The sequence below is a fragment of the Mus pahari genome, chromosome 13 (genome assembly GCF_900095145.1).
Source record: "Mus pahari chromosome 13, PAHARI_EIJ_v1.1, whole genome shotgun sequence".
NCBI classification, from domain to species: Eukaryota; Metazoa; Chordata; class Mammalia; order Rodentia; family Muridae; genus Mus; species Mus pahari.
The window spans coordinates 56237151-56253670 of NC_034602.1; the positions used below are offsets into that span (position 1 = coordinate 56237151).

The 16520-nt window shown below is 44.9% G+C and overlaps 1 protein-coding gene across 1 annotated transcript in view; it reads left to right on the plus strand.

Annotated features, from left to right (window-relative positions):
- The window catches only part of Wdr19 (WD repeat domain 19), a 59203-nt gene that overhangs the window by 39344 nt on the left and 3339 nt on the right, over positions 1-16520 (plus strand). The window contains exons 21-34 of the mRNA XM_029544952.1: positions 1387-1444; positions 2705-2845; positions 2922-3004; positions 3392-3475; positions 5106-5252; positions 5888-6012; positions 7275-7387; positions 8935-9003; positions 10319-10396; positions 11640-11736; positions 13067-13191; positions 13853-13934; positions 15262-15412; positions 16023-16146. Coding sequence (XP_029400812.1) covers positions 1387-1444; positions 2705-2845; positions 2922-3004; positions 3392-3475; positions 5106-5252; positions 5888-6012; positions 7275-7387; positions 8935-9003; positions 10319-10396; positions 11640-11736; positions 13067-13191; positions 13853-13934; positions 15262-15412; positions 16023-16146 — 1477 coding nt within the window. The remainder of the gene's footprint in view (positions 1-1386; positions 1445-2704; positions 2846-2921; positions 3005-3391; positions 3476-5105; positions 5253-5887; positions 6013-7274; positions 7388-8934; positions 9004-10318; positions 10397-11639; positions 11737-13066; positions 13192-13852; positions 13935-15261; positions 15413-16022; positions 16147-16520) is intronic.

Below are 16520 nucleotides of genomic sequence, written 5' to 3' on the forward strand. Positions count from 1 at the left end.
AAAAAAAAAAAAGAGGAAAATCAGACGTTCTAACACAATACAATGAATGATATGCTAATTTGATTCATACCTGCTGATGAATATGGTAGAAAAATGGTCAATGTTGTTTTCCACAGTTAGACCCTGATGAAGCTATAGTTAAGCCATAATAGTGCTGTAAGCACAGAAGACTATGTGTAGTGTAAATATGGCCAATTGTTACATCACTAGCTTTGGACCTGAGCCAGATCGCTTCAGGCAGCGCCAAGGCTGCAGTGACATCACAGGCTCTAAACATGAATGAGCCTGCCGTAAACACCTTAGATTCTCTATGTGATTGATTTTGAATTAATTTCCTTACTGCGTTTACTGTATCACATGCTTCTGTGAGCCCCATACTCAGCATGGGGTCATGAAGAAGCTGGTTGTAGATTTGCAAGCCTATGTTATTTTCAGTCTTGGGTACAGGAACCATGTCATTATTGTGTTCTGGATCCTCGGTATACTCAAAGACCATGTATCAAAGGGTGGTCTCCAGACTGACATCAGAGAGGTGGTAGGACTCTTAGGAGCTGGGGCCTGGTAGAAGGAAGTCAAGTCATTAGGGCATCCCCTGAACACTGCATTGGGTTCCTGGACCTCCCTCTTGCTCTGATTCTTGGCTACCATGAGGTAAACAGCTTGCTCTACCCTGTATTCTTGCCCAGTGTAACAGGCACGGGTCGAGTGACCATGGACTGAAACCTCTAAAAAGTGCCATCCAACAAAATAGGTTTATTTTCCTCAGCTATTTAACTCAACACACTAGCATGATTACATTATAGGTGATCCTTTAAATAAATCATGTATTTGTGTGTCTGTGTATGTGTGTGTGTGTGTGTGTGCGTGCGCGTGTGCACACACACGTGCACCTGTGCACATGCATGCATGCATGCATACATCGTATCGCATGAGGCTCAGAGAGCAACTTGCAGGCGTCACTTCCTTTTTACATGTGGGTCCCGGGAGTCAAACTGAGGTCAAGCATAGCAGTGAGAGCCTCAGCTGCTGAGCTCCACCCAGATCCTTGCAGTGCACACTCTTACAAATCGTGGGCATTTGGAAAAACTAGATCTCTATGACTATGTGATTGTCCTAAAGGAAATAATTAACTAACAGTGACCCATAAAATGCACCACAGAGCTCCTGAAAGGCCTAACATATTAGCTGGTAAGCACCTTAGGGCGTAGCACAGCCCAGAATGGTTTTAAAGTAGTGAGAGAAGAGTGTGCTGCCCTTTGAATGGATTCTGGAATCTGTGTTGAGCAGCATCTTTCCTGAGCGGTGTGGTGACAGAGTGTCTTTAAAGTTTGTGTGCGTAGCTAAAAGACTTAAATGTGGATTCACTGTGGTCTTTCTCTCTTTCAGAGGTGATTATGTAAACGCTCTGGCTCATTATGAGAAGGGCATCACCGGTGATAATAAGGTAACCTTGCTTAAATGCGAGATATGCCTAATGGTCCAGGAATGTGGTTTCTGTTTTGTTTTAAAATCCAGGTCTTATTTGCATTTAGTCATTCCGTTTCTACTAGGTGAGCCTAATTGTTCATTTTATTAACAATTTACAAGAATATACTTCAATCACTTTAAATTCACAAAACTAAAGATGGCAATATATTTTATCCATACATCTGTTTGCCATTACATCCTAGAAATGAGCTTCTAATTAAGACTAGAAGTAAAATTTTTATTTTATCTCATTTATAGGCCAATATCATTTAGTGAACAAATAGATGAGAAAGCCTGGTCCATCCTAAGAGATTTATATTAGATGCACCCAAGAGAACTGAAGGAGCCATGTGCTATGTCTGGGAAAGACCACGGGAGGAAGACCCAACTTTGCACACAATAGAACCAAGTTGATCTTTGCCTGTTGATTCCTTTAAAAAAAAAAAAAATCAAAAAAAAACAAAATAAATACATATGTGCCACAGGCTAACTATGATTTCATACAACTTTTGCTCTTATGAAGTTTCAGTGATCTCTTTGGGCTGGAGAGATGGCTCAGTGGTTAGGAGCATTGACTGCTCTTCCAGAGGTCCTAGTTTCAAGTCCTAGTTCCCACATGGTCACATTGTCCTTCACTCCAAGCACATGTGGTACACAGACACACATGCAAGCAAAATACTCATAACGAAGTAAAAATTTTATTAAAAAGTTATATATATGTATACACATGTATGTTTGTACATAAGTATTTATATGTGTATTTATATATATGTATATGCAGAGACCCTGCTGCAAACACGGAAAGTTTAAAGTTGTCTTTAATGACTTAAACAGTTCACACACATAATATAATCATACATAGTATAGAGATCTTCAATTGATTAATGATTCCCCCTTTTATTTTATTCATGGCATTTATGCTATAATAACCAGTATATTGTTTCTAGATGTAACTTTATACCAAGTGGTATAAAAAAAGGCATCCTCACAAGGAATTGCCAAGCTTTTCTCTTAAGTATAAAAGGCCAAAACCTCTGAGAAGAAACAAAGACTTTGTATTAGCTGTTTTTTGGGGTTTTTTTGTTGTTGTTGTTGTTGTTTGTTTTTGTTTTTGTTTGTTAATTTCAAAACTGTGAGAGTTTCTTAAAGTGGTAAATGTGAGCCGCAGCCATTGGCTGCTGAAGGACACCGCAGTAAACTAGGATTCGATGAGCTAGCATTTGCCTTGCTGTCACAGGAACACGATGAAGTGTGCCTAGCCGGAGTGGCTCAGATGTCCATTCGAATGGGGGACATCCGCAGAGGGGCTAACCAAGCTCTCAAGCACCCCAGCAGGGTCCTCAAAAGAGACTGTGGAGCCATTCTGGAGAACATGAAGGTACTCCTTTGTCTTTGTAAATACCCGAGCTCCAGTCAGAGCCATTCCAGTGGCCTAAGCACCTTTGTCATTGCAGCAATTTTCAGAAGCCGCCCAGTTGTACGAGAAGGGCCAATATTATGACAGAGCTGCCTCTGTCTACATCCGCTGCAAGAACTGGTAAGGGCTGGAAAGGGGTTTGTCGGGGCTCCTCTGCTGCCCACTCTCACTGGGTTCCGCCTGCCATCTCTGTAGTTCCTCTGTAGATGAGTTTGCACTCATAGTCACTTCCCAAAGAGCATGCTAAGCCAAATAAAGTATGGGAAAGACAAAGCCCCTATTTTCCTGGAAGAGTTAATGCACTCACCTTTACCCTCCTAACCCGCTTGGGGACGGGGACAGGGGGTCTGTGTCAGGAGAAGCAGCAGTTAAATCTGGATTGTGGCTAAGAGCCAAGATGTTTGCAAGAGTATAGCTGCACTTGAGGAGGAGAGCCGGCACTTGGTTGTGGGCAAGTCCTCCTGGTCAGAAATGGTGTTGATATCGTTCTCGACTCTGCATTTCTAGGGCAAAAGTTGGCGAACTTCTCCCTCATGTCTCCTCTCCTAAGATCCACTTGCAGTATGCCAAAGCCAAGGAGGCAGACGGGAGGTAGGTGTCTGTAAAAGCCTGAGAGTGCAAGCCAGGTAGGCCAGCCATGTGCATAGAAGGCAGGCAGAGAGGAGACACTTAGCACTGTCCTTCTCATGTGCAGGACCACACTGCAAACGCTTATAGCATGGCAGACCTGTATGTACCCAGGTTCAGTCTGGTCTCCTCTAAATGAGCCTAACTACTGAAGTTTTGGTACAGTATGGTACGAACATGGTAAGAAAAATGCCTTCAGCGTACTGATGGAGCAAAGAATAGATACAGGGATCCCTTACTGTTTAAGCCACAGTGCAATACTAAATATAGCAATGAAGAGGGACTATCTTAGATAAACTGAGAATTCCTACAACTTAATAGGTACAAGAATCTAAAACCGTGACTAGGAAAAGGCTGGGGACAAAAAGATTCAGGGGAGGAAATGTAGTTATGAACTGCACTCCTGAACACTGAAGTTCAGTCCCTGACAGTAACAAGGGGATGTCACCAGATTTCATGTTTATCTTTATTTTGAACTAACAACCATGCTATCAAAATGCTCTGGTTGTTTTAGCTGATGGAAGTGTAAATTTCTACAGCCCTTAAAAAGTGATTTCAGGGGCTGGAGAGATGGCTCAGTGGCTAAGAGCACTGACTGCACTTCCAGAGGTCCTGAGTTCCATTCCCAGCAACCATATGGTGGCTCACAACCATCTGTAATGGGATCGGATGCCCTCTTCTGGTGTGTCTGAAGACAGAGACAGTGAACTCATATAAATACAATAAATCTTTTTTTTTTAAGTACCTAAAAAAAAAAAGAAAAGGAAAGGAGAGAGAAGGGAGGAGAGAAGGAAGGAAGGAAGGAAGGAAGGAAGGAAGGAAGGAAGGAAGGAAGGAAGGAAGGAAGGAAGGAAGGAAGGTAGGAAGGTGATCAGAAGTGTCTGTTGAGAAGACACTCTTCATAGGTTAGTAATACCTTCCACTTTAGGAAAGCAACCTTAGGAAATAGATACAGATACACACTGAATGTCTTGTTAAAATTGGAAGAGCAAGCCAGGCAGTGGTGGTGTATACAGAGGCAGGCAGATTTCTGAGTTTGAGGCCGGCCTGGTCTATAGAGTGAGTTCCAGGACATCCAGGGCTACACAGAGAAACCCTATCTCAAAATAAATAAATAAATAAATAAATAAATAAATAAATAAATAAATAAATAAATAAAATTTAAAAAATAAATAAATAAAATTAAATAAAAAAATAAAAAAGGAAGAGCAGGATTAGTCTTGAGCGCCACCTAGAGGTGAACACGCAAAGATTTTGTATCTCCCTTCATGCCTATTACCGTGAAGCATTCTGTGATTTGTTTTCTAAAATAATTCCCACTTGAAAAATAGAAACACAGTAAAATGTAAACAAATTACATACTTTTAGTTCGTAGGAGAAAATAAAATTCATTATTGATCCTTTACCCTTCATTTATCTAACCCCTAAAGAAGGGTACATTTTAGTAGGGAGTTCCTGGTATTTGATTCTGAAGAAGAAAGAAGTTCAAGAAAACAGCAGCTGCTATCACCACAATAGAAACGTGTCCCCCACATTTGCTACCCCCCCAAAATGACAGCATCAAGAGAGCTAACATGAACCCCATTTCTCACAGGTACAAGGAAGCCGTGGTGGCATATGAAAATGCAAAACAATGGAACAGTGTCATCCGCATCTACCTGGACCACCTCAACAACCCCGAAAAGGCCGTGAGCATCGTCAGAGAGACCCAGTCTCTGGACGGAGCCAAGATGGTAGCCAGGTGACAGCACACCTGTTCATTTGGACCTTTAAAGTTGTAAAAGAAAGACCACCTCCCTCCTCATCAAATGTATACATTCTTTTTATGTTTTATTAGCCCAAGATGTTTTGAATGCAATGGCTGTTATGGTCAGCATAGAAGAATATGCCTGTCAGGTATAAATAGATAATGCAGAACTGCAGTTATGAGATACATTTACCTAGTTGAAAAAAATGGTTTTATAAGCCATGGTATTGGTTATGTTTCTCATTACTGTGATCAAGTACTTGACCAGAGCAACTTAAGGGAGGAAGGCTTTCTCTTGGCCCGCAATTCGTGAGCTCCCTGCCAATCATGGTGGGGGTAGGAGTCTGAGGAAACTGATTGGGTTGCATCCACAGTCAGGAAGCACAGAGGGATGGACGCTGGCCCCGCCTCACTTCCTCCTCTCACTTAGTCTGTGATCCCAGCCCATGGGACTAGTGCTGCCCACATTAGTGTGGGTCTTCACCCTTCAGTTCAACTTAGGAACTGCCTCAGACAGACATGCCTAAAAGTTTGCCCCCTGGGTGATTCTAGATCCTGTCAAGTGGATATTAATTACCACAGTCATACACTTGACATGAGAGTCAAGCTAACTAAAGTCATTGTCATAGGTTCTTTCTACAGCTTGGTGACTATGGGTCTGCCATCCAGTTTCTGGTCCTGTCCAAATGTAACCATGAAGCCTTCACCCTGGCTCAGCAGCACAACAAGATGGAAATCTACGCCGACATCATTGGTAAATGCCATTCTCTTCCCTACTTTCTCATAATATGTTATCACAGAAACCCTGATTCTTAGGCTCTATGCTCAGAAGGGTGTGCACACAGGCTCGCCTGTATAATCTATGCTGTGTAGACACAGATACACAGATATTACCTGCTGGCTAAAGGTAAGGGGGATTATTACTCATTTTGTCAGCTGCCCACACTAAAACTCTGTCCCCACTGAATAATGACCCTCGTCCCCAGCCTCTGATGACCATTATTTTACTTTCTCTTTATGAATTTGACTATTCCAAGTATCGCATGTAAGTAGGGTAATAAAATATTTGCCCTTTTGTGATTGCATGCATCTATAAATTGATAAGAGAAAAATTATTTCAGACTTCAAGGGAACACATCAGTGGGAAATCATTAGATAACTAGACAACATAAAGACCCTACACCAACAGGAAGGGCAGACAAAAGTAGTGTCAGACCTGGAGCTTAAGGCAGGAGGATAGGTTTGAGGCCAACTTGAGTTATAAGGCCCAATAATGGATGGATGGATGTATGGATAGATGGACGGACAGATGGATGGGTGGGTGGATGGATGGGTAGATGGGTGGATGGCTGGAAGGAAGGAAAGAACAGCAAGCTGGGTTGTGTTTACGTTGGGTATCTGATTTGGCGTGTGGTTGTTCTGAAGCCCTAGGTGGGTCATGGTTAAGGTTACACAGTGCTTCCTACTGTTTAATAACATGAGATTCAGAGTCTGAGAACAATAAGTTCTGAATGAATAACAGAAGATCATAGCCTATAAATTTTCATATAAGCCTCATCCTTTCCTCTCATGATTCCTTTTCTCAGTGAAACAAAGGCAAGACAGTATTTATATCTGAAGTAATTATGATAAATTTGCTTTGTAATGAAAATAACCAAGATGGTAGAACTGCTGTTCAATTCTGAAGGGTTTTTAGTCTCCTGGGTTTTTAAAGATTGGTTTGTTGAGTTTCATATGTATGTGTATGTGTGTATGTACACACAATAATGGGGGAAACAGAGCACACATGTAACTGTGTTTGGAGGCCAGAGGACAACCTTGTGAGTTGGTTCTCTCCTTCCACTTTGAGTAGATTTTGGGATTCAAACTCAGGTCCTCCAATGGGCACAGCAGTGTGCTTTCCCCTGCTGAGCTCTGTCACCTGCCCCAGACACCATTCATAGATAGCTTTTAGATTGGCAATGACAGGAAATCAGGTTCTACTCAGACATTGTACTCAGTGAGCGTCTGTTGTAGGTGCTGAAGACACAACTAATGAAGACTATCAGAGCATCGCCTTATATTTTGAAGGAGAAAAGAGACATTTTCAGGCTGGAAAATTCTTCTTACTGTGTGGCCAATATTCACGGGTTAGTATTTGCCAAGGAAACATCCCCCAAACACCACAGGAGTGATTCTAGATGCCAGAATGTTCCAGACACTGAGAAATATTCTAGATGCCAGAATGTTCCAGACACTGAGACTTGGAATCTCCGCGTCAGCTTCTGTTGGCATTGAAATCTCCTATACATACACAGACTCCCTACAGTCTCTCACCTCTGCCCCCACATAGTCTAAGTACCATCAGTGTAACCCCAAGCCAGGTTTCCCTGCATTCGGTGACATCGTGCACAGTGCTCCAGCCTCTAGTGCCTCTGCCTCTGAACCATCCTTTTGCTCCCCTAGTAGAGTTCACTTTGCCCAAGGCAGGCAGGGAGTACAGTGTCCAAAGAAGAGGCACTGGAGTTGAGGCGACCGTGAGCGAGCACTGGATCATCTGCATCTTGCATGAAGGAGCTGGCGCTGCTGCAGACTACAAACTGGCAAACTGCTGCCATTCAGGAGGCCGTGCCCCACAGGGCCCAATCACAGGGTCCTTCAAGAGAAACAGGAGTCTAAGTCTCCCCACTTCAGGGTACAGGCAAATACCTCACTGACCAAGGAGATCATGTCTGTGAGTGCAGCCCACAGGATGCCAGCTTGCCATTTTTAGATGTCCAGACTCCTTATCTGACACACAAGCTAATTCCCCACCGGCTGACCAGCCGGCCTGGGCATCCCACGATGGCCTCCAGCCGTTTCTGTGGAAGTAAGCCTCACTAGACACTTGCAGCAAGGCCTCTGCCAGCTTTACCCTCATCTGTTTCCTCGGTGACTACCCCAGACTTCTTTATTCTGCACATCTTTGTCCCTCTGTGACCTTCATGTCATCCCCCACACAACCATCTTTCCCCCTCAGAACACCTGAAACCAACTTCCCACATAGCCCTTTGTCTTGTGAGTTTCTTCTCAGGTGTGTGTTTACAAAAAGGACAGGACTGTGTGACTGGCTCCTGGCTCCTCAGAGTGCATCTAACAGAAAAGGGGAGCCATGTCAGGCTCCTCCTGCTGTTCTTCACAGACCCCAGCCCAGCCCATGAACAAGCGAGGATGCCGATAAATGTTAAATGAAGGGACTGAGGATTCAGCCCTAAGCATCTGTCTGGCTTCATGAGAGGCACACATAAGACAAAACAATGAATTAAATAATTAAATCTTCCCATGGAAAAGAACACATTTTACATTTTCTTTTTACCATAAATCAGAACTAGATTCTTCAGAAGGTTCTCTAGACCCTTCCGCTTTGAAAAACTAGACTCAGCCTTTGACGTAGATATGTCAGGGTGGTGGCAAATGCCGTAAATCTCAGCGTTAGGAGACAGAGGCAGGCAGGTCTCTGTGAGGTCACAGCTTGGTCTGCATAGCTCCTGGCCAGCCAGTGAAAGAGACACTGTCCCACAAAACCAGACCAAAGACCCAAGGCTGTGCAGACCCCTGGTTGAAATCAGAGCACTCACTCACTTCATCTGTTGAAAAGCTGACTTTCCCAGTGTGCAGGGCCTGACAAATTCTGGCTACTGTCCATCTCTCATTTTAGGCACTAAAGCACTTCCTGAAATGCCCAAGCTCAGAAGATAATGTGGCAATAGAAATGGCAATCGAAACTGTAAGTAAATTCAGAATCGAAACTTTGAAGCATGCCAGTAGTTTGTTGTTTGTTTGTGTCCTTGAAGGAGCCAGGAACGTAGTTCAGTTGGTGAGTGTATTCAGGAAGCCCTAGATTCAGTCCCCAGCACTGCTTGGTGGCATATGCCTGTACTCCCAGGAGGTGGAGAAAGATTCAGGATTATCCTCTGCTACATAGTGAGTTCAAGGCCAGCCTGGGTTATTTGAGACCCCTGTCTTAAAAACCAAACAGTAATGTCCAAATACATGGAAGATTTACCAAACTGGATAACAAACTCCTTCTAGCCCTTGTCAAACTGATGGCTGTCGACACACAATCCTTATTCATAGCCCCACCCTCTTTCCTAAATTGTTTTCAGGCAAACAAGTTTTAGCCTTTCCTATCAGGATTCACTATCCCGAGTCGTGAAGGACCTGAAGGTCGTCCTTTGGGTAGAACTTGCTTGTAGTAAATTTGACAAATGCTACTCCATTTCCCCTAAGCCCATGTCTGCAGCTTTCACACTGGGGAAGGGGAAGGTAACAGTGGATCCCAGCCAGCCTGGCTAAAATGGCAGCTTTGGGTGTAGTCAGAGACCCTGTCTCAGAAACATAAGGTGAAGGACAATAGAAGAACCTGATATTGCCATTGGCATGTGCCCACACACGTGCATATATATACACGTGCATATAGACACATGTGTATAAATACACACACATGCATATATGTACACACATGCATATATGTACACACATGCACATATACACACATGTGTATAAGGACACACACATGTGAATTTCTGAGTTCGAGGCCAGCCTGGTCTACAGAGTGAGTTCCAGGACAGCCAGGGCTACACAGAGAAACTCTGTCTCGAAAAACCAAAAACAAAAAAAACAAAAAAACACATGCATCTATATACACATGCATTTACAGAAACAGGTGTATATACACGCATGCATATACATGTATGCATACATACACACATGCATATACACACACACACACACACACACACACACACAAATGTTTGAGTTCAGATTCTCAGATTAAGATAGTGTTGTATCCCTAAAACTAGAATTATAAGACAGTTGTGACCTGTCTGATGTGGGTGCTAGGCTAAATTGTGTTTCATGTTGTTTACTCGGATCTTGTTAGGTTTTTTTTTGTTGTTTTTTTTTTTGTTGTTTTTTTGGTTAGATTTTTTTAATTCCATTTCCTTATCAGAAAGTTGTTTGATCTTCTACCCAGCCCCCACTCCCCATCCCTGCAGAGTTTAAGATGCAGAATTTGATGAAGTTTCTCTCTTGTGAAACAGGTGGGCCAGGCCAAAGATGAACTGCTAACCAATCAGCTGATAGACCACCTGATGGGGGAGAGCGATGGCATGCCAAAGGTACAGGAGGTTCTGCAGGGCGGGTGCCCAATTTGTCATGACTTGACACAATTATACAAGTGTCACCCTGAAAGTAGCCACAACCATGTTAGGAAGTGCTGTAAATGCCAGAGTGGTCCTGTGCGATAGCTGCCCCTCCCATGTAACAGTCCTCCCCCATGTAATAGTCCTCCCCATGTAACAGTCCTCCCCCATGTTACAGTCCTCCCCCATGTAACAGTACTCCCCTATATAATAGTCCTCCCCCATGTAACGGTCCTCCCCATGTAACAGTCCTCCCCACCCAGCTTTTTCTAAACTGTTAAAATTTTATTCTAGAAACTGTGTAAAATAATAATTGAAATTGTTGACTTAGCACTGAGCCCTAAAAACAAGTGTTTTATCCCTATTTTTAAAATTGTAGAATTACTATAAAGTCATCTTAAGTCACAGGTCAGACTAAAAGTGTCAGATGTCAGAATCCATGGTCTGTAAGTTACTGCAGGAGATCTGCCTTCCCCATCCTGGTGAGGACAGATGCCATGCCTGAGGAAGTGCCCCAAAGCCCTTTGTACTCCTCTGCCTGCATGTGCAAAGCCATCTGCTGTGACACTCTAGTCATTGCTGAAGAGAGACAGCAGTGCCCTCACCATGGGCAGGAGACCGAATCTCCGCACTCCTCACCTTTATCTTACAGTGACGTCATGGAGACCCAGAGGTGCTCAGTGACTTGACAAAAGGCACAGTCCTTTGCTGTCCCATACCCTCTCCCATTATGTCCACTAACCTTAGTAACTTGGATACCAGTCCCAAATACATAGCGAATAGCCTTGATTTGGAATCAAGGGGAAAGTGGTCACAGGGGATTATAAACAAAACAGACTTCCATGGGTGTTAAAATGTCCTGTTTTCCAGCCCAGGAGAGGCTGTGTGGAGCAGGCCTCCAGGAATAGAGTGTGGCTGGGTCACTTTGCTCCAGAGCCTAACTCTGTCCCTTTCTGTTCACCTTCCCATCCACAAAACTAGAACAGGGCAGCCCTGAAGGTTTAGCTCACAGTTAACACTCCCCCCCCACCCCTTTAGAAAAAGCACCTACACGTACTCAGCTTAGCAAATATTCCATGAGCCAACTCGCTGGCTTTTTAAAAGGTCACTTCTGTTTCTGGAAGCTCAATGTGGTTATGACTGAAAGAAACACAGTTACAGGTGTTTCTCTGCTTGGCTAATGAAGAAAGTGATATCTTGCTAATGATTTGTGCACCAGGACGCCAAGTACCTGTTCCGCTTGTACATGGCACTAAAACAGTACCGTGAAGCAGCCCGGACCGCCATCATCATCGCCAGAGAAGAGCAGTCTGCAGGTGTGTTCCTATCACTAACTGGTTCCTGAGGTGCTAGGGCTCAAGCCAGGACAGGCTTTACCACCAAGCTATGTCTCTAGCACAGGTCCCTGCTAAGTTTTCTACCTAAACAGGTACTGGAAGGAAGGCCAGTAAAGAGTAGCTGCTTCTAGCCTAGGCTGCCTGACTCCAGAGGACCAGCAGGTCCCGTTTTCTAGGATGCAGAGAAGGAAAAGTCATGCCCTAGCCCAAGGGATAGGAAGTAACTATACTGAAGCCCTTTGCTGGGCCGTTTCTTCTCTGCATGTGCACTCTGCCCTCCCCAACACCCCGACAGCATTCCCCTCAAACTGCATGTATTTGGCCTTCACACGTAGACGATGTTGGCTGTTATTATGGACCTGGCACTTCAGAACTACTTAGTGGAGTCTTGAGAATAGCTGCGTTCACTTGCGTGTTCTGTACATACTTATTGAGTAAGTCAGTGACCTTGTCTGGGATCGTCACTCATGTTTGTTTCTGCTCATGTTGATCCGACACCTGCTGTCTCTCAGATGCACACCAGGAACTCGGGACCCAGAGAGAACTGGGCCACAGCTCTGCCCTTGAGGTTCACGGTTAGAAGCAAGAGAAAGAAATTGAGTTCAGAATTGTTATTAAGGGTGACAAGTGCTGCAGTAGAGAAATCTGACCAGAGGGGCCCAGGGCCTCCTAAAGACAAGGTGTGGGCAGAGATGGAGGATGGAGCTGAGGATGATAAGAGCCTGGGGTAAAGGACCAGAGAGCAAGAGATGAGGCTGCTGCCTGCCCGGGAAGGTGCAGGCCAGCTCCAACATGGGTGTGAGCCTGTGCACAGGAACTTTGGCTGGATCACACTGCCTTTGGGGATGGGTGGGTGTGTGTGTGTGTGTGTGTGTGTGTGTGTGTGTGTGTGTCTGCTTTTGTGGTACTGGCGATTGCAGCCTCACTCATACTAGATAAACCTGCCACTGAGCTGTGACACCCACCCCCTTTGGAGGGTTGGTGTGTTGGCTTGGAGTAAGGCTTGAGATTTTGGAAACCCTGACATCCTGCTGAGGCTCCAGAGGAAAGTCAATCAGCACAGGGCTACAGAGTGTGGGGGCTCTAACCATGGGCCTGAGGAGGAGGCTGAACTTGAAGGACTCAGGACTCAGTGCACTTTGGGGGGAACCTCTAAGACACCAGCATTTTTTACCAGGGTGATTCACTGTCTGTTATTACCATCAACAAAATAGAAAAAAACTGTTAGTAACATGACTAATAGACATACCTGTAAGACAAGTGTCTTGTCTCCATCTTCCACGGTAATACCATTTTTTCTTTTTCCAAGGGAACTATCGAAATGCGCATGATGTTCTTTTCAGCATGTACGCAGAACTTAAAGCCCAGAAGATCAAGATCCCCTCCGAAATGGCCACCAACCTCATGATCCTGCACAGTTACATTCTCGTGAAGGTGAGACCAGGAGGGAGTGACAGGCATGGGCACTGCCTGCTGGGAGGTCTGCTCACACAGTGGGGCTTCACTCGGGGCCTCTGCAAGCATCAGGGCCGTTTCTTGCTGTCTCTGTTCTCAAGCAGTAAAAGCAACATGCAGGCCGGCTGCAGTGTGCTGTCCTTTCTCTCTCGGAGGACAGACGTAACGTACAGCAGTGACGGCTAAAAGGACAGCTGGCGGACCTGGCTGGTGGGGGTGGGGAGTTGAGGACACCAAATTCCAGTTACGAAGGGGAGGGGAGGAAGAAAGATGAGAGCAGATTTTGCTACGCACACTTTCCCATTTTGGGGGGCTTGTTATTGTTTTTCAGACAGGGTTTATGTAGGTCAGGCTGGCCTGTCTGTTACTAAGTGTATATTTTGTTTGGTTACTTTGGTTTTTATATTCTCTGTATGTGTATAGATGGGGACTGAGTCCAGGACCTCACACATAATAGACAACGCTACATAGGGTTTTCTTTTTGTTTTGTTATTATTAGCTTTAAGATAGCCACCCTGTTTATTCCTGGCTGGACTGGAACTTACCATGTAAACCAGGCTGGTTTTGAAACTGTGGCAATCTTCTTGCCTCTGCGTCCCCATTACCAGTACTAGGGTTACAAGAGTGTAATTTATTTCAGATTCACGTTAAGAGTGGAGACCATATGAAGGGGGCGCGCATGCTCATTCGGGTGGCCAACAATATCAGCAAGTTCCCATCGCGTAAGTACTGTCTCCACGGGGCTCTGTGCACACCTCAGGCCTCAGACAGCACTTCCCCAACCAGGCATGTTCACAGTTCCCCGTGTGGTGACATCATTTATCCCCATGATTCCAGGTAGTAGGCTGGGGTTCCTAAGACCACCCCAAAATTTGACACTTGTCCCAGAACGGCAATCTGGCTGAGCACATTAGTGTGGTAGCTAAGGTCTAAGTCAGCAGAACGAGGTGCCTAGGGCAAAGCCTAAAGAAAACCAAGTGCAGGCAGAAGCCTTTCAGAGTCCCCTCTGGGAACAATCACACAGAGCCTAAGTCATACCTCCCCCAGAGCAAGTCGGGACACTAAGTCTGAAGTGTGCACCTGGAGTGCATTACATTCACAGCCTAGCCGGCTGGCCACACAAGAACCTCCTGCCTGGCATGCTCTCACTGCCAGAAAGAGAGGAACCAGCACATGTATACATGGCAGAAAGAGAGGAACCAACACGTGTATACATGGGTACCTCAAGCCCCTCACCAGTCCTGGAAATGGGGAACTGCCCAAAGCTAAGGTCCCAGAGGCAGGCTCACAGCCCAGTGTTTAAGGTAACTGGCTCTGGACTTGAGTGTACATGTAGCTCCTGTTTTTATTTTATAGTAAGTAAGCCAGGGCAAAGGGAGGTAAAGCACCCAAGATCACATTGGTACCTCATGTTTCCAAGCCTAGTAGGACATGGCTTCAGGGAAAGGTCCCTTTCTCCTGGAAGGACTGTCACTAAACATTCTTAAATGAACAGACTTCATCACACAATGTGACAGGTGTCAACAAACTTGCTGTAAAGAACTAGATGTTAAACATCTAAGCCATTTGATCTGTCACAACTACTTAACTGCCATTTGGAGTGAATAGGATGTAAGTGAATACGTGGGGCTGGGTTCTAACAGAACTTTAATTTCTGGATGCAGATATCTGAACTGCACTTAACATATCACAAAATACCTTGGTATTTCCTTCAACCATTTAAAACTGTAAAAACCATTCTTTTTTTTTTTGGGGGGGGGGGTTCGAGACAGGGTTTCTCTGTGTAGCCCTGGCTACACAGGAACTCACTTTGTAGACCAGGCTGGCCTCAAACTCAGAAATCCGCCTGCCTCTGCCTCTGCCTCCCGAGTGCTGGGATTAAAGGCGTGCGCCACCACGCCCGGCACTGTAAAAACCATTCTTAGTTCATGGGTCATACATAAGTCTAGAGGGTCAGAGTTACCTCCCTGGTGTCTTTTGTTTTTGAGATATCTCATGTAGCACAGACTAGCATGCACTCAGCTGCTGTCCGCTCTTGCTGTCTCGCAGACATCGTGCCTATCCTGACATCTACTGTGATTGAGTGTCACAGGGCAGGCCTGAAGCACTCTGCCTTCAGCTTTGCAGCTATGCTGATGAGACCTGAATACCGCAACAAAATCGATGCCAAGTACAAAAAGAAAATCGAGGCGATGGTCAGGTGAGCGAACACAGCCATTTCTACCGTCCAATCACAGCTTCAGGGGGAGCTTTAGATGGGGCTTCTAATTTACACATTCTTCATAAAAAAGTGGGGAGTGGTGGGGATAGAGCTAGTCAACAACAGCACTTTAATTTTAAAAACAGAATCAGCTTTAAAACAGTCCTTTGAACTACACTTACATCAAGTGCTCCAAAGCTACATGTGGCTCACAGCCACCATACTGAATGGTAAAGAATTAGGACAAGCTCAATGGCCTGAAAAGGTCTATTTAACATCACTGGGCAACCTTTACCACAATCACACACAAGACACAGAGGGAAAAGCCCACATTTGCCACACTCGCCCACCAGCGAGGAGACATTCATGCCTGCCTGTGCTGCCCTGTGCAGTGGCTGGAAATGCCAGCTGGATCTGGCCAGGTTCAAGAGTGCTTCTTCTTCCTGGGATCTGGCTCTGGCTGCCAAATATCCGGGAAGTATTTGAGCCTGTTTAAAAAAAAAAAAAATATATATATATATATATATATATATAGCTCTTTCTAGACAGCGCTTTTTCTCTTCTCGCCACATTACAAGGAATCAAGTGGTATTTGTAATGCTTTCCCCAGGAGACCGGACACTTCTGAGTCAGAAGAGCCCACCACCCCATGTCCATTCTGCCAGTTTCTTCTCCCGGAATGTGAGCTCCTCTGTCCCGGCTGTAAAAACAACATTCCCTACTGCATAGCAACAGTAAGTTTCTCTGTGATAATGTCCCCTTTCCACTTGAATACTTACTTGATGTGCCAATGTTGTCTTCACTTTCAATACTCTCTTCTGACTCATTTTTCAGAACACTTAGCATGAAAATCCATGGTCAACAGAGGTGAAGTTCAGAGCACACAGGCCCAGGGGCATTCTGTGGTGTTTATAACTGGTAGCTGACTTTTACCATTAAGGCATCAGGCAGTTGATTATGGCACACACCTTTAATCCCAGAACTTGGAGGCAGAGAGGCAGGCAAATCTCTGAGTTCCAAGACAGCCAGAGCTACACAGAGAAACACTGTCTTAGCCTAACTGTTCCAAGACAGCCAGAGCTACACAGAGAAATACTGTCTTAACCTA